At 44.1% G+C, this 23,460-nt stretch overlaps 2 protein-coding genes across 4 annotated transcripts in view; one reads left to right on the top strand and one right to left on the bottom strand.

Moving 5' to 3' along the window:
• Nucleotides 1-625: 625 nt before the first annotated feature.
• SKP2 (S-phase kinase associated protein 2) lies at nucleotides 626-13,891 on the bottom strand. 2 transcript variants are annotated; one of them, XM_081213081.1, is made up of 10 exons: nucleotides 13,676-13,891; nucleotides 11,039-11,289; nucleotides 10,231-10,339; nucleotides 9,101-9,244; nucleotides 7,395-7,529; nucleotides 6,252-6,350; nucleotides 4,837-4,964; nucleotides 4,248-4,299; nucleotides 2,744-2,851; nucleotides 626-1,533 (listed from the first exon to the last, which is right to left on the bottom strand). In XM_081213081.1, the coding sequence occupies exons 1-10, from the start codon at nucleotides 13,681-13,683 to the stop codon at nucleotides 1,320-1,322; spliced, it is 1,248 nt and encodes a 415-aa protein (XP_081069207.1). In that variant the 5' UTR covers nucleotides 13,684-13,891; the 3' UTR covers nucleotides 626-1,319. The 2 variants fall into 2 exon arrangements, with proteins under 2 accessions (XP_081069207.1, XP_081069206.1); XM_081213080.1 differs by having other exon boundaries at nucleotides 10,231-10,342; nucleotides 13,676-13,889.
• A 974-nt stretch (nucleotides 13,892-14,865) lies between these two features.
• LMBRD2 (LMBR1 domain containing 2) overlaps nucleotides 14,866-23,460 on the top strand; it is a 31,661-nt gene continuing 23,066 nt past the window's right edge. For both annotated transcript variants that reach the window (XM_081212860.1, XM_081212861.1), the window contains exon 1: nucleotides 14,866-15,290. The gene's annotated coding sequence lies outside the window, so the exon portion shown is untranslated. The remainder of the gene's footprint in view (nucleotides 15,291-23,460) is intronic.

The raw sequence follows: 23,460 nt of genomic DNA on the forward strand, positions 1-23,460 counted from the left end.
AAACCTATGCCGTTCCTTATGAATCCTAATAGATTCAAAATGAATCTTAAATGTGAAAGTTGCTTTTGCTAATGAAATTATGTACTTGTCAGTGCTACAGGTGGGGGGGAACCTATAGTGATTCTTCATCAATTGTCAGAATAAAGTATACAATTAAAAGTACGGTATTCTACACAAATTGGTCTAGATTGGGGAGAACAAATAGATCTTAAAGACAATGCTAACACTGCCCACTGCTTTTCAGTTTTACCTTCTGCATCTTCATTATTCATTTTGGAGGCAGGGAAAGAGAACAGCCATATATCTGTGCAATTGTGGAATAATTTTTCTTCTGTGATGTGATGTTCAACTGCCATCACTGAACACTAAGATTTAAATAGCCCCAGTGTAGTGAATTTAGGAAACAGATAAACGCATTCTGAGCAATTATAAAGCATATGAAGAGTGAACACAGCACTAACTCCTCTCTCTTAATCAAGAAGAGCAGTAGTGTTGGCTATTTGACATATACTACACTTCAAAGGATGAGTGAGGAGTGAGCAACATAAATCTCAATGGTGCTTTGAATAAAAGAGTTCAGCTAAATGCCTTATTCCAAGCACGAACTTCAAAGTACGTATTCAGATTATTGCCAGTAAAGTTTCATCTCACATGGTTTTAAAGGCCTTCCATCATTACTTTCCATTTTATTTTATTTAACAGAGCCTAGTATTCTTTCACCTAAGACTATATTGGGATTGTGTGCACAGCTCTCCTCCAAAGTTGGCTTCAGTTAACTTTCCATGCAGAGAAAAAGGTTGAACACAGTAACAAATGCTAGTGCCAGTTAGAACTACAGACTACCCCCACTCCCTCCAAATATTCTCTAGTGCAGACCAATATATCAACCAGAAAAGAGGGGAGAACCTCTGAAGATGGTAGTTCCTTGAAGCCACCTTCTTACAAGAGTGCAGTTGTGTGTGAGACCATTGATAAGATTGCCACAGTAGTTTAGCTAGAGCTGAAACAGTATATAAAATTTTTGAGCGTTTTAATATTTAAAAATCACACTTAGCTTGTTTTTCAATAGTGTTTCGAAAAGCATGGGGTTCATGTTGCTTAATGTCAACTATTTGTACATAATTAGCAGGTTTTTAATACAGTTCAGCAGAAGTATGATAGCACTTGCACACAAACTGATTTAAGTCCATTTAGAAAGATGTGGACTGCAGCGCCTGTCACAAAATAAAACAAGATTAAAACACAACCTATGAACTCGACCGTCCTTCGAGGATGCATCACAGCTCTTGGTAGCAGCTAAAAATGTCTTTCAAGCCATTTTAAAAACCAACTGGACTTTTCAAGCTCAGTCTGCATTGGATTCCCCAAATCTGTTCGTTCCTTTTACAGCCCACGGTGGGCCTTGCAATAGGTGTAAAATGGGAGACGTTGATCTTTAGGCGAGGAAGTGTTGCCTTCAAGAGTTGAAGGGAGCTGGCAGTCACTATTCCAAAAACCTGGAGTGATTTGAGTGTGGCTATGTCACCAAGTTCACTATAACAACAAAAAAAGGAAAGTTAAGTGAACAGAACCACAGGGAACTGGATAATGCAATTCGTCAGATCTGAAATACAGAGTGGCAGCACGAGCCATACAGCAAAGGCTGTGCCCCTAACCATCCTTGCCTAAGGTCCATTTTACTACCAGATGACAGAATGGTTTGCATGAGAAGGGGGTTCTTGCCCATGCAAATGCTTTGCAGTGTTTGTGATCTTGGGGCGTTGGATTAAGGGTACAGCAGTACATGTCATACTGTGCCAAGCACAAAGAAAGACTGGAGGATGGCAAGATACCCCAAACCCACCCTGCTCTACAGCATCCCCATTCCTTACTGAGAGATGAATATTCATTCTCCTCCCCTCTTAAAATGAACAAGAAGCCCCTTAGGCAGAAACCGAGATATCTGGTTGCCACATAACAGGAGGCGGTTGACAGGTTCGCAAAGCTACAGAAACTCCAACATCCATTTGTCAAACAACATTACAAGGCATGCAAACCGATGAATATGTTCCTTGTGGTTTGGGCTTTGCTAACGAAGTGGACATTTGGAGGATGACATGCTAACGAGAACTGGGTCCCACTATACTAAATAATGGCAGAACGCATTTATGCACTCATAACAGGCCTATGGACACCCTTTTATTAACTTGTTACATGTTCCTTAATAACACCGTCTTATACATATCTACTCAGATTTAAGATATAGGATTGCAAACAAAACAACTCAGGAAAAGGTGTGGTGCAACAGGCTAGGAAATAAACGTTGGCAGAGAAGATTTAAGGTGATGAGCAGCCCTTTCAATGGTGAGATGTCCCTGATAAGGTAGCACGAAGAGAGAGTGCAAATATTGTGGGGGGCGAGGAGCAGATATGGCTTGCATGAAAGGATGGATACCTGGAAATTGGTGCAGGGCGCAGAGGCACATGTGATCCTACTCACAGCGCCACACCAAACTCTGAAACGGGTATCTAATTTAAGATGTTGGACTACAGTTCCTATCCCTGACCATTGATCAAACTGGCTGGGGCTGATTGGGAGTTGCAGTCCATGTTTGCTATCTTTCATGCAGAAGGTCTGGTACATAGTGGAGTGACCCTCACACCACTTGAAGAGCAGACTATTTTCACTGGGTATACTCAAAGTAAAACTTAGTTGAATAACACCTTCTGCTTTTATTGATTTGAAGTAGTTAACATTACTCACAGTAGGGCTGCAGGAGGTATCTGATAGCATCGACTAAGACCCAGGTGTTCAAGAGACGCCAGATGGTGGAAATACTGAAAGCAATCCGGCTTCAACATAACACTGTCACTGTAATGAAAAACAGCAACTGATTTAAGAACTCCAGCCTCTGCATATATAAGCTTGGCAGGCTAGTAGAAGAATAAAGGAACATATTTAGCACAATCATAGTTTTGCAGACTAGTTTCCGGTTATCCCAAGTACTTTTACAGTCAGACTCTGTACAGAAACTGAATTTATGAAGACTGCTTGGAAGAAGGGAGGTCTATGGGAGCCGACGTTTTATGGAGGGCACTCTATCACTAAAGGGCAACCTCTCATCCATTTAAAAGGTGGCTTGGAGCAAGTGGGCATCACAAGAAGACACTTTCTACGTCCAAAATAATCCCCATTTAAAAGTTCCTCATGCTGTGTATGCTCTCATGCAGATTTTGGGGAGATGATGGAAATAGGAGATTTCCTTTGGAGAAGAGAGGATCCACAGCTGCTTTGCTTGAGCAGCAAGACTGGCACTTGCTGCCTGCTTAGAAACAGTTGCATTGGCCACCCCTCCCAATCTCACACGGGAACTTGCAGGCATTTGCTTCCCTTCCCCTCCTGCAATGCCAAAGTGTATTTTTGTGGCCTCACAAATCTGTCCATTCCTTTTTTTAAAAAAAGAAAATTAATTTTGGGGAAACAGGTTTTTACTGAGCACTCCCCATGAGTCCCCTGCTGTAAATCTGGACAGCTGAAAGGTTTTTGTGAAACCCCCTGATCTGTCACTTTCAAAACAGAATGTTATTTTAAATGTGAACACCCACTTTGACATATAGACCACTGTGGGTTGAACCCCAAGTCCATGCAGCCCTTACCCTGTTCTGCTCCTCAGACTTGATACTACATGATTAGACTCAAAATACAGTCGTACCTTGGTTGTCGAATGGAATCCGTTCCGGAAGCCCATTCGACTTCCGAAAATGTTCGACAACCAAGGTGCAGCTTCCGATTGGCTGCAGGAGCTTCCTGCACTCGATCAGAAGCTGCGTCGGATCTCGGGCTTTCAAAAAATGTTCGCAAACTGAAAACTCACTTCCGGATTTGCGGCGTCTGGGAGCCAAAACGTTTGAGCTGCAAGGTGTTTGAGATCCAAGGTACGACTGTAGCACTATTGGGCTGTACCGAAAGTAGCGCTATGTAAACATTCTGTTGGTGCAATGGTTTCTAATTTTGCACAGTGGAACATTCTCCCCCTCCGCCCACTGCATAACCCATAAATTTGTTCTATGGATTCCCCCAACTCTCTGGAGCAAATTTGGGGAGGGCACAGGAAAGTCCCATTGCACTAGCAGGAATCCTTGTGTTGGTGACCTTGATTTATTCCTTAGCACTGGACTTCAGAGACACAACTATGGGGCTGTGTGCGTGTGTGTGTGTGTGTGTGTGTGTGTGTGTGTGTGTGTGTTGTTAACACTCAAATTCTTACCTTAAATCTAAATGGACTAGACTGGAACACCTCTCGGTTAATGTTTTGATATCTGAAAAGTCAAATGCAATCTGGTCATCACACGTCAACAGGCAGTACAGTTTTTGCCTAGAGATAAAAATGCCTTAAAGTTACACATTTCAACACTCTCGTTCCTGCAGCTGTAGGCATACATTTCACATTAGCGTATTTTTCGCTCTATAAGACGCACCAGACCACAAGACACACCTAGTTTTTGGAGGATGAAAACAAGGAAAAAAATATTCTGAATCTCAGAAGCCAGAACAGCAAGAGGGATCGCTGCGCAGTGAAAGCAGCAACCCCTCTTGCTGTTCTGGCTTCTGTGATAGCTGCGCAGCCTGCATTCGCTCCGTAAGACGCACACACATTTCCCCTTACTTTTTAGGAGGGAAAAAGTGAGTCTTATAGAGCAAAAAATACGGTATCTTAAAACGTTCCTTCTTGCAAGTTTGCTTCATTCCCAAAATTTACTGTAATAGAAGACTAGAGTTATTCGCACAGCAGGCTTCCAAGTGTGGATGGTAGGTTACTCGAGCAAGCTGGTTTCAAGCCAAAATTGGCCTCTCACCTGGCATCAGTAAATTCTGCCTGTATCCACTGAGGTTCAGCTGTGTTACCGTTGGAGAAATGTGGCTGACTGCTGCTTTCACGTGATCAACTGTGAAGTCACACCAGGCCAAGTTCAGCTCTTCCAATCTGTGTACAAGTTGAGAAAACATTACTTTCAAGACACACGTTCATTTATTATTTGTTTATTATGGTGGGGGGTTTGTGGCCTTCCAGATAGATGTTCTGGACTCCCAACTCCCATCAGGCCCAGCCAGCAAGGCCAATGGTCAGGGATGGTGGAAATTGTAATCCAGAAAAAGACTGGAGGGACGCAATTTCACTATCCATTTTCTAGATGCTGGAAAGAAACAAAAACCCAAATGCAATATAAATGGAAATCTTAACTAACATTTTTTTAAAAAAATACACACCCAGGTTTATACAACAAAGTTTATCGATAGAAAGTGTTCCCCACACATAATGAATGTACAGAATTCACTGTCATAAGACAAGTTGATGGCCACTAATCTGATGGCTTCAAAAGGACATGAGACAAATTCACGGAGGAGAAAGCTGTCAAGGGCTATTATTCAGGATGGTTTTTCACCTATAGGATCAGAGGCAGCATGTCTCCAAATCATTGCTTACAAACAAAAGGAGAGGGCTATCACCTTCCTGTCCTGTTTGTGGGCTTTCAGAAGGACCAAGCCTCAACATCTCCAAGGAAGGTTGGGGGGAAACCAGTCTGATATTCTGGACAGCTGCTGCCAGTCAGTGTAGGTAGTATTAATCTAGATGGATAAACTGCAAGGCTATGTATAAAGCTGCCTCCTGTATTCCAGGACACTGTCATGTTGTTAAGGCAAATGAGAATCCCTCTTGCTGTTAAAGCTGCATTTGCCCTTAAGCTTACAGAGAAATGGGCTAATTTGTTCCTACCAATAAGTGGATGAAATGTTCTTTACCAAGAAGAAAGTGAATGAACAAGCCTAATCAGAACTAAGTGTCAACTTTAAAAGACCATTCAGAGCAAACAAGTTGGGTGGGTGTCCTCTTTTCCTTTTTATTATTCTGCTCTTTTTAGATGTTAGCTTTGTTTGGTTTGTATTGTATTATATGTTGAAGGCCTTTAATAAAACTGATTTTTTAAAGGAACAAACAGGTCGAACAAAAACTAATTTGCAGAAATAAAATTCGCAGAAAACTTTGCAGAAATAAGCAAGAACAGTCTATACACAAAACTTTTTAAAACTCATTTTATGGCTCAGCAGAACGACAGTGGAGTGAAAACAGAAAGAAGCACAGCTTGTTGCATGCATTTCCCTCTCAAGCAGATTTCTTGGTTAAGAGTTTCTGCAAACATCCGGTTTGTCTGCATCTTGCCAGTGCTAAATCTACTGTTGCTTCTTGCATAACTCAATGAACTTTTACTACCTGGGGCAACTGTCCAGCATTGTCTCCAAGGCTTCTGCAGAGAACCCAGAGCACCCAGACAGGTTTAGTCGCACCAAACAGGGGTTGTGTGCTATATTTCTGAAAGGTGAGAAGAAATAAGACATTAAACTGCCTGTTCACAAAGCCAGTCTCCACACCAGCACCTACGGCCCTTAGGGAGCAGTAGGGAAAACTGCAAGAGGCTGGTGATATACCTTCCAATGTCCACACTGCACTCCTTCACATGGAAACATTTTTAAGCATTGACTACAATGTTCTGAAGCCAGAATATTTCCAAAGCGCTCTGCAAGCTGTCAGTTCAGATCTGTGAGTGTGATCTTTCTCTGCCTTGGCAGCTTGCTGGGTACAGAGGAAGGAGCAGGTGAAAAGACAGAGAGGGTTGCCCCATTCACTTTTGGCTCTGACTTCCCCCCTTCTAAAGAGTATCCCTAAATGAATGTAGTGCTCAACAGAGAAATAGTTGCCCACCTCTGATACTGGTTGACTTCTACATAAGGCAGTTTAGTGCTATAGTAATGAACTATGAGCTTTGAGTTCTCATACTCTCTACTCTCCTCCATTACTGGGGCACAACAATGAGGAATAAATGGGAATGCCCTCAGAGGAACTTTTGATTAAACTATGGTTTATGATCCTAACTCCTAAATGAACCATAGTTTAAGCCAGAGGTTGTCAAACTAAGGTCCGTGGGCCGGATACGGCCCACCAGGCTCGTTAATCCGGCCCCCTCCTGAAAAAGTTTGCTGACCCCTGGTTTAAGCTAACTACAATTTCCTAAGCTTGGCTTAGACCCTGTTTTTCAAAAAATTGAAAGGTTTTGGCCCTGCAAGATTTTTTGAAACACAGATTTTGGGATCAGTCTGTACACAAGTGAGACAATAAGCCATTATTGCCAAAATGTGTCGGGTACATTCAACAATAAACTATTCCATTGTTTTAGCATCTTTGAAATACATTTCTCCTTTTTTTTTTTGGTCCACATTCTTGTATGCTTCCTGGGTTTTTTGGGCTTTCATCTGTTAACTCTTGTGTGCCTGAAATGCAGCAATCCCAAGAGTATTTGGTTATTTGGTAAGGTCTACTTGTGCAAAAAGGTTAAAAGGTTTTTTTTTGCCCACTCACTTAATTATATCATCAGAAAGCTCAAGCCCTTCCAAGCTGAGGTTCTGTAGCTCCTGGCACCTGCAAAGAATACTTTGGAGATCTCCAACTTTTATTGTACAATTCGACAGGTCTAGATGCTGTACCCGAAGAGGTCTACAAAAGAATGGGAGGAGCAGGGAGATGGGGAAAAGCAAAATGAGTTTTAGAATGCAATTTAAAAATATAATCAAAACACACACACACCCTCTTTGCAACCTGAAGTGGTGTATTCTTCTCGGTATAATACAGAATCCTGATCTCAGGACTTCACTAGCTCATTTTGCTGCATAAAGCAATGTGGGGTCCACATTGAAAAGATTCAAAATGAGTCACCCAACAAGCTAATGCATATTGATATTGAAATACCATTAATCTAGAAACATCAGTTAATGTGGTGCAGTAGTCAGAGTTTGGGACAAAGGCCAGGAAAGATTCAACCAGTCCATGAAGTTCCCTGGTGACCTTGGGCCAGTCACTATCTCTCAGCTTAACCTACCTTGCAAGGCTGTTATTGAGGATAAAATGGAAGGGGTGGGGAGAACTCTGTATGCTGCGTTGAGCTATTTGGAGAAAAGGCAGGATATAAAAATGGTTAATCATAATCACTTGGTCAAGGCAGGTTAGGCTGAGAGATGATCAATCGCTCTCCCAACACCACACACAAAGAGAGATCCAAGTCTGAATGGGTTGTTTTTTAAAGCCACATTCAACACAAAATGCTACACTGGTTCTCAGTGTCAAAATGTAGACAAGCTCTCTTAAGGCTCCCGGTGTAGTAGAATATAACTACTATTATGGTTTTATGCTATTATAGCCTAGGACCCTCATTCCTACGGGACCGCCTCTCCCAGTATGCCCCACGGAGGACCTTAAGGTCCAAAAATAGCAGCACCCTAGAGGTCCCAGGCCCTAAGGAAGTCAGATTAGCCTCAACCAGAGCCAGGGCCTTTTCAGCACTGGCCCCGGCCTGGTGGAACGCTCTGCCTCATGAGACCAGGGCCCTGCAGGATCTGATTTCTTTCCGCAGGGCCTGTAAGACAGCGTTGTTCTGCCTGGCTTTTGGCTTGGAATTAGCTTGATCCCCTCCCCCTCTTTCTTTTTTCCTTCTGTGACGGAACTCCTACTTGGGGACTTCCCTGGCTTTTTTCTGGCCCACGTAGGACCAGTCTGGATAGTTAGCCTTGGTGAAGACTTGATGTTTTCGTCCCCCAAAAAGTTTTTGAGTTTCTGCTGAAATGAGGCTGCATTTTAATGTTGTATTTTAATCTTGTTTTTTAAATTGTATTTCAATCAACTGTTTTATATTTGGTGTTAGCTGCCCTGAGCCCGGTCTTGGCTGGGGAGGGCGGGGTATAAATAAAAGTGGTATCTCAGGTTACATACGCTTCAGGTTACAGACTCTGCTAACCCAGAAATAGTGCTTCAGGTTAAGAACTTTGCTTCAGGATAAGAACAAAAATTGTGCTCCAGCGGTGCGGCGGCAGCAGGAGGCCCCATTAGCTAAAGTGGTGCTTCAGGTTAAGAACAGTTTCAGGTTAAGTACGGACCTCCAGAACGAATTAAGTACTTAAGCTGAGGTACCACTGTATTATTATTATTATTATTACGTTGCAAGAGAGTAGGTAGCACAGGCCTGAATACAAGGCAAGAAAATGGGGGGGAAGGGGGATTTGGAACAGCATTACCTGCTTGTTTTGAACAAAGGGTTGCCAACACAGGACCTTGGACAACGGAAGGCAGTTATACCTAATGGCAGCAGATGGCCAATCACACCTGGCCGCAGATTCCTTCCTGCAAGGTCGAGAGTCTGCCAGAGCGACTCGTCAATCCTAAAGGAGGAAAATCGTGGGGTGGTTAGAAAACAAACTGGAAGCTTCGGCAGAGGTTGCCATTAGCAAGGTCTTGAAACAGCATCCTCTTCATATTTACTCAGAGGTTGAGCCTCATTGTGTCTATTGGGGTTTACTCCCTAGTTTAAGGATTGCATCCTAATTTTGATAGCAAAGCTCTGGCTTCCACTTCACTGCTTAAAACTTCTGATGGAAGTAGATCACAGCTCTCCCATTCTGGTTGAGTTCTAGAGTTTTTGTTTGCATACTGAGCACGCCCTCTTTCATGCACTAAAGCAGAGATGGGGAACTTGCGGTCCAACAGATATTCTTGGGACTCAGCCCCTGCAAGCATTCCCTACTGGCTAGACCAGGGGTCTGCAACCCGCGGCTCCGGAGCCGCATGTGGCTCTTTTACACCTTTGCCACGGCTCCGGGGCGGATACTAGCGAGGGGAGGAGGCGCATTGTGCGCTCCGACACTCCCCACTGTGGCGGGCGCTGTACTGGCTGTGATGTCGCATGGGGGCGGTGCGTGCGTTAGTCACACACCGTCCCGACGTCACCTTCCCGCCCGCCCGCTACATTGTAAGGGGCATGTACACTGGTCACTGCATTGAAAGGGGGCATGTACGCTGGTCACTGTTTTGAAGGGGAGTGAAGAACACACACACACAAAAAGATAACTTGTTAATTTAACGTTTATTTCTATGAGGAGGAGTAATTCTGAGGAGTCAAACAAAGAAATAATAAAATAAGTGACAAAAAAGTTATTTTTATAATGACGAGTTTTGCGGCTCCCAGGTTTTTTTTCCTTCGGAAACGGGTCCAAGTGGCTCTTTTTGTCTTAAAGGTTGCAGACCCCTGGGCTAGAATGACTCCCAGTCAGTCACTATCTACTGACTTGTGTATTATTATTATTATTAGAAAGTTGGGGCATAAATTCAAAAATAAATAATATGAGTTTAGAATTCAGCCAGCACTTACGAAAGGCGATGCCACCTCCGGCAAACCTGTGGAACTTTCAGCAGATCTGTCAAGGACAGATAAGAGAAAATTCCCAGAAGCAGTTCATCAGGCAACGAATCCCAAGAGACTCCTGTGTGCAGAGGTTTGGGAAAACAGATACCACAAACAGAATGTAAATGGGGACACTGTTATTAACGCTACAGGCTTTAAAATCAAGACAATTCATACTGTTAAAACACACAAACTGTGAAGTTCTCCTACACTCCTTAGTGCCTATATATGTGTATATATATATGTGTGTGTGTGTGTGTGTGTGTGTGTGTGTGTGTGTATATGTATGTATATCCAAGGGCTCTGTAAATGTATTTATTTAACAAGATTTATATACTGCTTAATCAAAAGCTGTCATCATAAAATAATATAAAATCTTCCTTTAAAAATAGTAATAAAAACACACTTTAAAACATTAGACGTAATGCAATTAACAAAATATATAGAGAACTTTTTGATTTATTTAGCAAGGTTTGAATCCATTTAATCTTTAACATTACCAATTAGCTATAAAGTGGTACCTCTGGATGCGAATGGGATCCGTTCCAGAGCCCCGTTCGCATCCTGAAGTGAACGCAACCCACACCCGCGGGTCGCCACTTCTGCGCATGGCGTCATTTTGAGCATCTGCGCATGCACGAGCGGCGAAACCTGGAAGTAACACACTCCGTTACTTCCGGGTCGCCATGGAGCGCAACCTGAAAATATTCATCCCGAAGCATATTTAACCCGAGGTAGGGCTGTATCTTGAATATGTATTGTTATTACATTTTACCTGCTCCTGCCTCTCTAAGCAGCCTAGGTCTGCGGGCAATAGTAAATTCCTTTTCCTTCACTTTCTGCCGTTTTGCAGGTGGTCCCATGCACATGAGCAGTTCCTGGGGGGTGTTCTCATTGCCTAGCTTATCCTTAAGAACAGACACCCCCATGCCCGAGAGCAGCTCCGAAGTCTTGCTGGGATCCCATCCCCATGTGAAACTAGCGGTGACGTTGCTGCTTGAATCTGGAATTTCCTGGAGATGTCTCCTGCAAGAAATAAAAAGGCCCAGACACAGATTGGCACACTCTTAGTATCAAGCCATGGTTGCACTTCAGCAGACATGTCAACACAGGCAGAAAAAGTAACTCTAAATATATCCTCCGAAATTATAGTTTTCTAAAATTGCATGAAAGGGAAATGTGGTCTTCTCCTGAAGGCTAGTGGTCACACATTCCAGCCATGGTGGTCAAATATTTCAGGTATGGGCATCTACATTAATTGCAGGGTTGCTGTGTCCTCTTTTTCCAGGATACGTCCTCTCTTTCTGGATGAGACACAGACATAACTGATGACTGAAGACTTGCTTTCCTCTTCTCTTCTCCTGCCCCCCTTAACAATATATCACAGCTTCTATAGCCTACATATAGTAGGGGTATTTAAAATGAGTCATCACAGCACCCTCTTTTTTGCTCTTCAAAATATGGCAATAAGGACTTTACTGCTTGTAAAAGCTGGGTGTACCAGAGGGACTGGCCAAGATGGTGGTGGGAGCAGACAATAGCTATCAGTTTTTTAGAACTGTATGAAACTAGACAGGTTGCTTACACATGTCCTAGACAGCCTGAAAAACTGTTAGGCTGCCTGCTCGCCAAAAAACAAACCCATTGAATACTGCACAATATGGCACTCAGCTAGCAAGTCAATAGTTGAACTTGCTTTGAATAGGAGGGAATCACTCTTTTTGCCTTTTGATAACTAGTTTCGCATGTCTCAAGAACAGCGCTTGCATTGACTGAGTTGCTGGACAGAACTCATAGATGGATGAGGAAGGGATGTGTTAGTGGTGCAATATGGTCTTTAACTCTGGATGTTTCTGAGTTCAAACCCTGGCATCTCCAGCTAAGGGGACTTCCGGACACAGGACTGAGAAAAGCTTGTGTTTGAGAACTTTGGAGAATTGCTGCCTGTTGCAGCTGAGCAGGGGTCAGCAAACTTTTTCAGTAGGGGGCCGGTCCACTGTCCCTCAGACCTTGTGGAGGGCCGGACTATATTATGAAAAAAATAATGAATTCCTATGCCCCACAAATAACCCAGAGATGCATTTTAAATAAAAGCACACATTCTGCTCATGAAAAAGTTTGCTGACCAACATACATGTATGCATGATCCCCATAACATGTAGTCCCTGAAGAAATGGAATCAAGGGTTTGTGCATACAGCTACTGCACAGACACCTTAGACAGGTGTTCTGAGGCCTCTGACACACACACAAAGTATTTTTGTATTGTTACAAAAGTCGGGTGCCTCGCGGTGGCAAGAGCCCATGGGGCTCCAGACACTCACCCAGGGTTCGTGGTCCTTTGGAGAATTGAGACACAGCAGAGACTGTTGTAGCTTTAAGAAATATGGTTTATTCACCTATTTATACCTTCAGTGTGCATGGAGGGAGTCCAGATCTTACAGCATGGTCATTTCAAGAGAGGCTTGTACCCCACAGCAGTGCAGCCCTGGAGACCAAGCCAAGGCATCTCTCCAAGCCAGCCTGCAGCCAGCCTGCCCAACATGGATCCCAGCCTTCTTCCCAGAACCACTTGCTCCCTTTTCCCTGTCACCTCACACACAGTAACCCTGGCAACCTTCCAACCCCCCCTTCACAACTCAGGGCAGGGGGGAGGGCAGTTCTCTTGCATTGCCAATGTCCCTCAATAGCCTTGTATTGTTTCTTAATGGCCCTAGCTTGGCCAAGTTGTTTTGCATGAGTTAGCTTAGGTATTCCTTTGCAGTTTATATTTCTCCCTTCACATCCCAAATCATCCAAATTTATTAATTTTATTAATAAATTTATTAATTTCTAGGGTTTAGAGGGTCCCCCACAATCTGTTCCTAATTAAAAAAAATTTGCTGAGCAGATTCCCACATGCACATTTTCCACTGGTGTGTAAGAAAAGGGGCGAAGGAAAGCACACAGAGCAGCCTCACAACCATTAAGCTTTAGGTACAGAAAAATATTTATTGTTGTTTTTTAAAAACCTGACCAAGCTTTGGCACTCAGTGGCAATGCAACAGCTCTGAAGTGTGACCAGTAGCACTCCACGCAGTCCAGCTTTTGTGCACTTGCAGACTGCAGAGAATGACAGGACTTTAAACAGGGATGTTTATGGATGCTATCAATCTAGAGAAACTAACGCGTTTACAGAAATAGCAGATTGTGGGCGGGATGGTGCAATCCGCAAATGAATTGCAGCCCGATCCTATGCATACAGGCTTACACTTTGCAGCTGGACTACTCTACCCTGTGTGTGGACGGCTGCAGCCTTTAACTGGAAGAACCTAGAAAGGCAAAAGCGCGCGCAAGCTGCCTTAAGCTTTCGGCGGGATCCGCTCGCCCTTGATATTTCTCTGCATCCGCTCCCCTACCTAGCCGCCCTTTACCTGTGCATGGCGCTCGGACGCGATGATGCACCGAGAGCTGGGATCCCCGATCCCTCCACTTTCCTGGCTCCCGCGCCTTGCGCTGCAGTGCCGGTTGCAACACCGATCGCAGCAAAGCCCAGGTCCCCGCAGCTCCGGAAATCTCAGCAACAGAAGCTCGCGCGCTCGACCCGCCCGGGCCAACGTTCTCCCGGCTGCCGCAATGATTTCTGGGAGTTGTAGTACCTTGCAGTGGAAAGCGCTTTGAAACGCATTCTGCTTTGCTATCTGTTAAAACGTTAAACAAACAAAACCAATGGGCTGCCATATGCGTCCCTGCTCCCCAGCAACAATAAGACATGGTTTTTTTGAATATAAATATAAATATGCTCTTGCCACGAAGAATTGATGCTTTTGAATTATGGTGCTGGAGGAGACTCTTGAGGGTCCCATGGACTGCAAGAAGATCAAACCTATCCATTCTGAAGGAAATCAGCCCTGAGTGCTCACTGGAAGGAAAGATCCTGAAGCTGAGGCTCCAGTACTTTGGCCACCTCATGAGAAGAGAAGACTCCCTGATGTTGGGAAAGATGGAGGGTACAAGGAGAAGGGGACGACAGAGGACGAGATGGTTGGACAGTGTTCTCGAAGCTACCAGCATGAGTTTGACCAAACTGCGGGAGGCAGTGGAAGACAGGAGTGCCTGGCGTGCTCTGGTCCATGGGGTCACGAAGGGTCGGAAACGACTAAACAACAACAACATGCTCTTGCCACACAGATCTTTAGCTTTTGCTGAAGATGCACTTTTGGCATTCAGCTTGAAAGCAATGAATAGCAGCGCAGTCTCCCATGTATGTCACGCAAGGCTTTCTGCCAGGTTAAATGCGCATAGGATTGCAGCCTCACAGTGCAATCCTAGATCTGTAAAGTTGGAAGGGTCATCTAGTCCAACCCGCTGCAATGCTGGAATGTCAACTCAAGCATCTATGACATATGGCCACCCTCTGCACACCTTACAAGCAAGCCACGTTCACTTCAGATGGGGCTTACACTCAAGTAAGCGTGCTTAGGGCTGCTGCAGCCGTAGTAAACCAAATACAAATAGGTACGGCATCAACAACAACAGCTTTCGCGATGGCTCCTGGAAATTGTAGTCCTATTACATAACCGAACAGGCGTAAGACTCCTTGCGCATGCGCACAGCAGGGGAGCTCCCGCAATGGCTCCTGGGTGTTGTAGTCCCGTGCTGTGAAAGGGTTTTTATTTTTTTCCAAGTATATTTGTGTGGGTTGATTTTTTCTCTCTCTCTCCCGTTTACCCATACTTCCTCACGGGCTTGAGGCCGAGTCGTGACGAGAAGGCGGCGGCGAGCGATTGGGCGAAGCAGGAAATGTCAGGCGCGGCCGTGGCTCTGCCGGCAGCCGGCTTTACTGCTCCGCTGACGAGAGCCGGGCCTGGTGCCTGAGGAGAGTCCGCCGAAAGACGCGGGAGGCTGCTGTGAGGGGAAGCCGACTCGGGAGACGGGGCCGCTTCGTCGCGCGGTAACCTGGCGGAGGCCGGAGCCCCGCAAGTGGCTCAGCTGAGAGGCGAGCGGCGGACGATGGAGCCGGGAGAGGCCTCGCCCCGTCAGCGCTGAGTAAGTTCCCGAGGTGGGAAGAGACGTTTCTCCCCAAATTTGGAAAACAGATGCCACGAGTCTTAAGCTGGATGCGTCCCATCCATCATAGCGGCGGAGGCTGCGACCCGCTCAGCCTGCTTTCTCCCTGTGGGCTTCGGGGCACCACTTCGCTGCCTCGTCTTCGTGGTCCTGTGAATGTGCGCCAGAAAGAGAGAGTCAGGTGTAAAAAACACTGTAGATGAGCTGTGCTTAGGGGAGGGGGCGTAGTTGTTGTTGTTGTGTATTTTGTGTTTTCATTTTGTACTCTTGTAAACCGCCCTGTGTTCTTCTGATTGACTGGCGGTACATAAATCTAAATAAATAAATAAATAAATACGGTAATAATAATAATAATAATAATAATAATAATAATAATAATACAGAGTGTATGGCCACTGTAGCAAACGTCTGGTAGCAAACGTCTGTAAGGTATGTATTGTCTCCTGACAGCCTTTGCAACAGAGAGAACAGTTCTAATAGGTAAAAATAAGGACACACCAGCCACTCTGGTGTGGGGCACTGTTATACAGTGGTTTCGCTCCTTCCTCCTGGGCCGTGTCCAGAAAGTGGTGTTGGGGGATGAGTGTTCGGATCCCTGGGCTCTCACTTGTGGGGTGCCTCAGGGTTCCGTCCTCTCCCCCATGCTTTTTAACATCTATATGAAGCCGCTGGGAGAGATCATCAGGGGGTTTGGACTGGGTGTCCATCAATATGCAGATGATACCCAGCTCTACCTCTCTTTCAAATCAGAACCAGTGAAGGCGGTGAAGGTCCTGTGTGAGTGCCTGGAGGCGGTTGGAGGATGGATGGCGGCTAATGGATTGAAGTTGAATCCTGACAAGACAGAAGTACTGTTCTTGGGGGACAGGGGGCGGGCTGGTGTGGAGGACTCCCTGGTCCTGAATGGGGTAACTGTGCCCCTGAAGGACCAGGTGCGCAGCCTGGGAGTCATTTTGGACTCACAGCTGTCCATGGAGGCGCAGGTCAATTCTGTGTCCAGGGCAGCTGTCTACCAACTCCACCTGGTACGCAGGCTGAGACCCTACCTGCCCGTGGACTGTCTCGCCAGAGTGGTGCATGCTCTAGTTATCTCCCGCTTGGACTACTGCAATGTGCTCTACGTGGGGCTACCTTTGAAGGTGACTCGGAAACTACAGCTAATCCAGAATGCGGCAGCTAGACTGGTGACTGGGGGCAGCCGCCGAGACCACATAACACCGGTCTTGAAAGGCCTACATTGGCTCCCAGTACGTTTCCGAGCACAATTCAAAGTGCTAGTGTTGACCTTTAAAGCCCTAAACGGCCTCGGCCCAGTATACCTGAAGGAGCATCTCCACCCCCATCGTTCTGCCCGGACGCTGAGGTCCAGCGCCGAGGGCCTTCTGGCGGTTCCCTCATTGCGAGAAGCAAAGCTACAGGGAACCAGGCAGAGGGCCTTTTCGGTAGTGGCGCCCGCCCTGTGGAACGCCCTCCCATCAGATGTCAAAATGATAAACAACTACCTGACATTCAGAAGACATCTTAAGGCAGCCCTGTTCAGGGAATTTTTTAATGTATGATATTTTAGTGTTTTTTTGGTTTCTATGGAAGCCGCCCAGAGTGGCTGGGGAAACCCAGCCAGATGGGCGGGGTACAAATAAATAATAGTAATAATAATAATAATAATAATAATAATAATAATAATAATAATAATTATTATTATTATTATTATTACTCTGCAGCAAAATGGGTTGTGCCTCTTGCCTGCTAAATTTCTGAATCCACCCCCCCCCAGGTTTTATGTTGCAAACCACCCTGTGGATTTAGGATGAAGGGTGATTAATAATAGTAATAGTAACAATATATTGTTGGCATCCATCTGTCTCGAGAGACAATGGAGTGCTTCTCCAGGGATGAAGTCAAACAGCGGCATTATTTTATTTTTATTTATTTTATTTATTGAATTTATATACCGCCCTATACCTGGAGGTTTCAGGGCGGTTCACAGAAAAGATCACAATATATAAAATCAAAATAAGAACAATAACCCGATAACACCCCTCAATAACTCAATACCACCCCCCAATTAGCAGTACTGAAGTGACCTCTTTGGGGCACAAGCCTGGGCAGTGTGTATGGAAGTCCTTGGCTGCCCAGAAGACAAGACCCCACTGATCAGCCTCGCTGATGTGGTTCAAATGAAATCAGAGCAAAATGTTTGGCACCAGCTTCCCACAAGTAGAAAACCAAAATGTTTGGCTCCAGCTTCTGGAGCAGGTATGCAGGGTAAGCTTGAACTTTTATCCATGGTACTTTTAACTTTTTAGTTGTAGGGGGATACATAATAGCATGATGGATCTCTTAAAAATGGCATTCCCTCTATCAGTACTCCAAAACAGCACAGTTTATTCTGCTGCCACACAATCCACTCCCTCGTTCTGTAGCTTGCCTAGGCCAAGCATAGAAGATTGTCCTACAAAACATTAGGTCAAATTCTAACTACCACTTCAGGCACAAGGGGAAGTGGGTCATATTATTTTCCCTGTAGTTCTTCCCATGTAAAAGCTCCCTCCGTATACATAGGAGAAAAGCTAACCTAAACATTAGTGAATTTTTAAAGGAGAGGTTCTGGCACAAAGAAGGAGGGAAATGCTCCCTTTGAAAAGTCCTTTCCCCAGATCAGGAGCATCTTCTGAAAGGCAGGAAATTGGACAACCATATGAAAAGTAGATAAATATGCCCCTTTGGAATGCTGCCTTGGTCTCATGGAATTTGATGTTTCAGTTTAAACATGTCATATTGGAAGTCCAGAGGGGACTAAAACAGCCTGATAAATAAAGCTGCCAAAGGTTACTAGCTTGCACCCTTTTCCGAAGTCGTCTAAGAGGCTAGTTGCCTGCCTTTTCTTACTGGAGGAGCAGAATCCCCTTCTCCCCAGGCAGTAAATGCAAGCTAGTAAACAAAATTGCCTTCTGTCTGGCCTGCTGGCAGAAGGAGGATGAAGCAATCTGTCTTTTCCTCTGCCAAACAGCTGCTCACTCACTTCTATGGAATTCGTGGTTGCCTATAGCTTGGCAGGCTAGTTGTTAAATACAGAACAGAAATAAAAGAATGGGAATAGGTCTAATTTTAACATTTATTTCATGTGTGTGTATGATACCCCCTTTTCACAAGCATGGAAAGACTATATGCAGGTAAGGAGTGTTGAAATCTTCAGCCTACAATTCAGAAAGCTTTCAGTCACTTAACCTTCACTGAACACATCCCATTGTGAAGACTGCTAATATATTTTTAGCATTTTTGCATCACCTTTTCGTTATGCTGTAAAAATGGTAGAGTAAAAATATTACCAGACTTTAATATTTCATGTCAATTCTGCCTCTGTACACCCAAGTATGCCTTGTTTATATAACTGCAATTTGCAGTCATTGCATAATGACTTAATAAGCTTTGACAGGTGGAAGCAACTTTGGGCTGTTGAAAAATTCAATAAAATGTAAACATTAAAAAGAAACACAAAACCCACTGCAAATCTAAAGCAAATAACAACAGGCAAAAAGTCAGGAACAGAAATCGAAGCATCTTTAAAGACCAAAGGTTTTCTGTCTTGATCAGACTATCACTGGGAAGGGAGCCAAATGGATCTCCTGAGGCATTCTGATACCTGAGCACAGCAACAGGGAAAGCCTTACTACACATTCTTGTCAAACGAGCCTGCTACTATGGTGGGAAGCAGTTCTTTAGGTATCATGGTCTGAAGCTGTTTATAAAATGTTTGAACACCATATTTTAATTATGGAAATTGTCCAGAATTGCTTTCTTTGTAACTTCCAGTACTGCCTTCAACCTGCATTACACTTTAGATGAACTATTTTCCACTCTTTCCGCTCTCGTGTATGTCTGCAATGTTGAAATTCAGAGTAGGGATGACTAACCTGTGACCTGTCAGATGTTGTTGGGCTGTTATCTCTGGTTGTTGGCCATGTTGGCTGAAGCTGATGAGAACTGGTATTCAACAACATCTGGATGGCCACAGGTTAGCCACTCAGGTTTATACAGCATTCTTGGGGGCCAACCTCAAGGGGATATGATGGCAACATGCTGAACATAGAATAAAGTCTATTTCCACAATCCAGATAAAGCAGTGAGGGATGATTGGAGCACACCATGCCGGGAATCTGAACCCTTGCTTAACCTATACACCCCTCTTGCTTTTTAGAAAGCCTTTTTCCCTCTAGCTAGGCTCTGAAACAGGAAGTAGCCTTGCTGGAAGAAGAACAGCTTAAAAATAAGTGGGTTTGAGTAAGAAACTGGGAGAGAGTGCATGTTCCATCTGTTCTGCCTTTCTATCATTTAAATTGGCCACTCCTTCAGCTGACAGGGAATTGCAAGGTACCCCAAGCCAAGTAGAATAAACATGTATAGAAGGGGACTTCTAGTGATGCTGCTTATTTTCAAACATACTTCCATAGCCAGGGTGAGTGTTTTTAGAGACTTAAATTGCACTTAAAGGCTATTAATGCCGTTCTGAAGGCATTGTTACTGTTTCATCATAATGTAAGTGACTTGAAATCAAATTAAAGTGCTGTAAAGCAGAGACTTCCGGAGGCGGCGCGAAATAAGTAATGGCGGTCCTCTTTGCGCTGCGAAGAGGGGCTCCGCAGAAAAGGGTCGTTCGCTGCGGCAAAGCGACGACCCATTAAGATAAACCACGAGCAGAACGAGCTCGTGGCCGTGGGATCCGGCGGGCACCTAGAGCGACCCCCAAAACGAAGAAGGGTCCCCGTAAGGGGGTCCGGAAGCGCGGAGGGGAAGCGGTGCTGTGGATTCATCGCTCTTTCTGCGGGAGTGAAGCCGCGCGGCTGTTGCTGATGAGCGCCGACCTTTCTTCCTTAAGAATTGGATTCTAAATCATCTACTCGTGAGTAGGAAGAGTATTAATTTCGGGACTACAAAGTAAAAATTTGGCTGAAAGCGGGAGACGAGAAAAAGGAAGTCCGTCTCCCGGTAGTGCTTAGAGATCAAAGGCAAAGGAACTGACAAGCTGGAAGCAGTGAAAAGGGATTTAAAGACGGGAAGCTTCATGCGTCTGGTGGAGTTGGTAACTGAAGGGAAAGGCAAGCTTTTACTTTTCTATCTGTTACTGTGTTGATTTTACTTGAGGATCCTCTCCCTTACTGGACTTTTAAAACTTTAAAAACCCCAGTCCCGGGCTTGCAGGGGGTAAAAAGCTTCTTTGTGGATACAAATACAAAGTTGAAACGGATACATAGAGGCATCATTGGTGGATACAATTAAATAACTGTATCTTGCATCTTCAGATAAACTATTGGGACAATATTGAAAGGGCTTTGCCAGTGGAAAAAAAGTTTTCTTTGAGGACTACTGTTAATTTACTTAACTGCAGGAACTTTAATGGCGACTGAACCTTCTTCCTTCTTTCCTGAACTGTAACAACACTCCCTCTAGTGGAGTTTGGGATTTACAAATTCCTGAGAACCAACTTTGTTTTGACTCTCTGTGGCTTGGTTATCTACTTTGAGGCCTGTCTTTCTCATGGAACATTTGACTGTTTGACCTTGAATCCAAAGGCAGGTGTGGGATGAGTGGTCCACCGAAAACAAGAGCTGCGTCGAAAGCAGGAAAAGGCCAATTAGTACAAACAACTCTGATTTCCCAGGCTCGCAGATCTTCAGTCCCTGCTGTTTTACAGGGAGCTGTATCCTCAGCAACAGCTCCATCTAAGGAAGCTGAACAGCCAACAACTGAGGATATGGCAGCAGGGGGATCTGGAACTCTTTTAGAGGAAATGCTACAACAATTTGCAATTTTGAACAAAAAGGTTGACGACCAAACTGCTAAAATTGACCTAGCTACATCCTCAATTACTAAACTTTCTGAACAGGTGGCTAAGCACTCACAAGATATTGGGAGTTTAAAGGACGCTACATCTGAAAATCGGAAATTGGCCGAGGCTGCGAATGAAAAAGCAGGCCAAGCAATTCAGAAAGCGGATGAATTGAAAGGAGAAGTAAGGCCGCTTTATAAACACGTCAGCGACCAGCAGGCCTACCTGTCTATGGTGGAACTGAGAAACAGGGAAAATAATTTGAGATTACGCTCTATCCCAGAGATTGAGAAAGAGGACTTGACTGGCTTTTTGACAGCAGAATTTTCTAAATTCTGGGGTATAGAAGAAGATACAGATTTTAAAATAACAACTGCATTCAGACTGGGAAGAGTTGCCAGGAAGGACAGGCCTAGAGACTGTTTGATCATTTTAAGGACCAAGCAAGAGAGAGACAAACTACTTGACCTACATTTTAATAAAGCACTTGAGATCCAGGACAGAAGAGCTCAAATTTACAAGGATATTCCTAAACAACTACTGGATCTCAGATCAAACTACACTGACCTAGCTGGGCTTTTGAGAAGCAACGGAATACCCTACAGGTGGGAGTTTCCACAAGGCCTATCATTCAACTACACAGGAAAGAAGATTAAAATCAAAACGAAAGAGGATAGCCAGAAGTTTCTGCACGACCACGGAGAAGACCTGCAGAAGGGAATAGCAGGTCCTTGGCCTCTACCTGAGTCTGGGAAAGTGCCAGCACCCTCGGATTTAGACAAGAAAGAAGACACCCCATAAAGAGCAACAACAGATTAATACAGGATGTCTCTACAGCTGTATAGTTGGAACATTAATGGCGCGAATTCCCCGGAGAAACGCAAAAGGATTTTTCATATTTTGAAGAAGGAACATTTGGATATAATCTGTCTGCAAGAAACCCACGTGACCAGGCTTCACAGGAAAGTGTTAATAAACAAAAGACTAGGCCAAGAATTTATCTCATCAGACAGAGTTAAAAAGAGAGGAGTGGTGATCTATGCAAAAGAGAATTTATCACCAAAATTTTTGTTTAAAGATGAACAAGGAAGAATCCTGGCAATTGAAATACAAATCCAAGGAGAAAAAGTTTTGATATTAGGAATTTACGCACCAAATGAGGGGAAATCAGAATTCTACAAGAAGCTTCATGAGACATTACTGGATTATCTGGACTATTCTAACATCATTATGATGGGAGACATGAATGGGGTGGTCTCTACCTATATGGATAAGTCACAGAACCAGAACCTGACCAAAGATGGAAGACTACCAAAGACTTTTTTCGAACTAACTGACAATATGGATTTGATTGATCTATGGAGGACGAGAAACCCCCTAGGTAAAGAAGGAACTTTCTTTTCTGAGGCCCATCTGTCATGGACAAGAATCGACCAAATCTGGACAACTAGAGGTCTGGCACCTAAGACCACAAGAGTAGAAATCTGCCCAAAGACATGCTCCGACCATAACGCTATGAAAATAGAAATGAGATTTACTACTGCCGATTCCTTCAGATGGAAAATGAATGACAACCTGCTAAGAGATCAAGAGATTGTAAAGAAGGCCCAAAAAACTTTAAAGGACTACTTTGAAATTAACCTCAACACCTCGGTGGAAAAAAGAATAATCTGGGACGCAAGTAAAGCTGTTATGAGAGGGTTTCTGATACAACAAAATACGATCAAGAAAAAACTTTGGAATGGGAAAAAGGATAAGATATTAGAGAAGATAACAGCCGGAGAGAAAAAATTAAGACTGAATCCAAAATCAAAAGAGACTTTAAGAGAAATTAAATTTCACCAGTCACAATATATGAAACTGATCAACCAAGAAGTGGAATGGAAAATTAAACAAATGAACCAAAGATCTTTTGAATCTGCGAATAAATGTGGGAAGCTGTTAGCTTGGCAGTTGAAAAAGAGACAAAAATTAAACTATGTTACCAATCTAGAAGTGGAAGGAAAAAATATTCAGAAACCAGGAGAAATTAGAAAGTGCTTCCAGAAATATTTCAAAAAACTGTACACCCAAGGGCCTGAGGAAGTGGCTGAGATAGAACAATTTCTGAAAGAAAATGGCCTACCAGAATTATCTCAAGAGAAGAGATCAATCTTGAATTGTAAAATAACACAACAGGAAATTGAGGTTGCCATACAGAACATGCAGTTAGGCAAATCCCCAGGCCCTGATGGACTTACCTCCAAGTACTACAGGATGTTAAAGGACTACTTGACACAACCATTAGTGGAGGTTTGCAACCAGATTATGGGGGGAGGGAGG

The sequence above is a fragment of the Podarcis bocagei genome (genome assembly GCF_964188305.1).
Source record: "Podarcis bocagei genome assembly, chromosome: 11".
Taxonomy (NCBI): domain Eukaryota; kingdom Metazoa; phylum Chordata; class Lepidosauria; order Squamata; family Lacertidae; genus Podarcis; species Podarcis bocagei.

Excerpts from the sequence above, each read along its gene's own strand:
- SKP2 (XM_081213080.1), bottom strand. Across the intron at positions 9,245-10,230 it reads CGGAGGTGGCATCGCCTTTC|GATTGACGAGTCGCTCTGGC; the intron begins GTAAGTGCTGGC and ends TTCCTCCTTTAG. Across the intron at positions 4,965-6,251 it reads ATGCTGGACAGTTGCCCCAG|ATTGGAAGAGCTGAACTTGG; the intron begins GTAGTAAAAGTT and ends ACTTGTACACAG.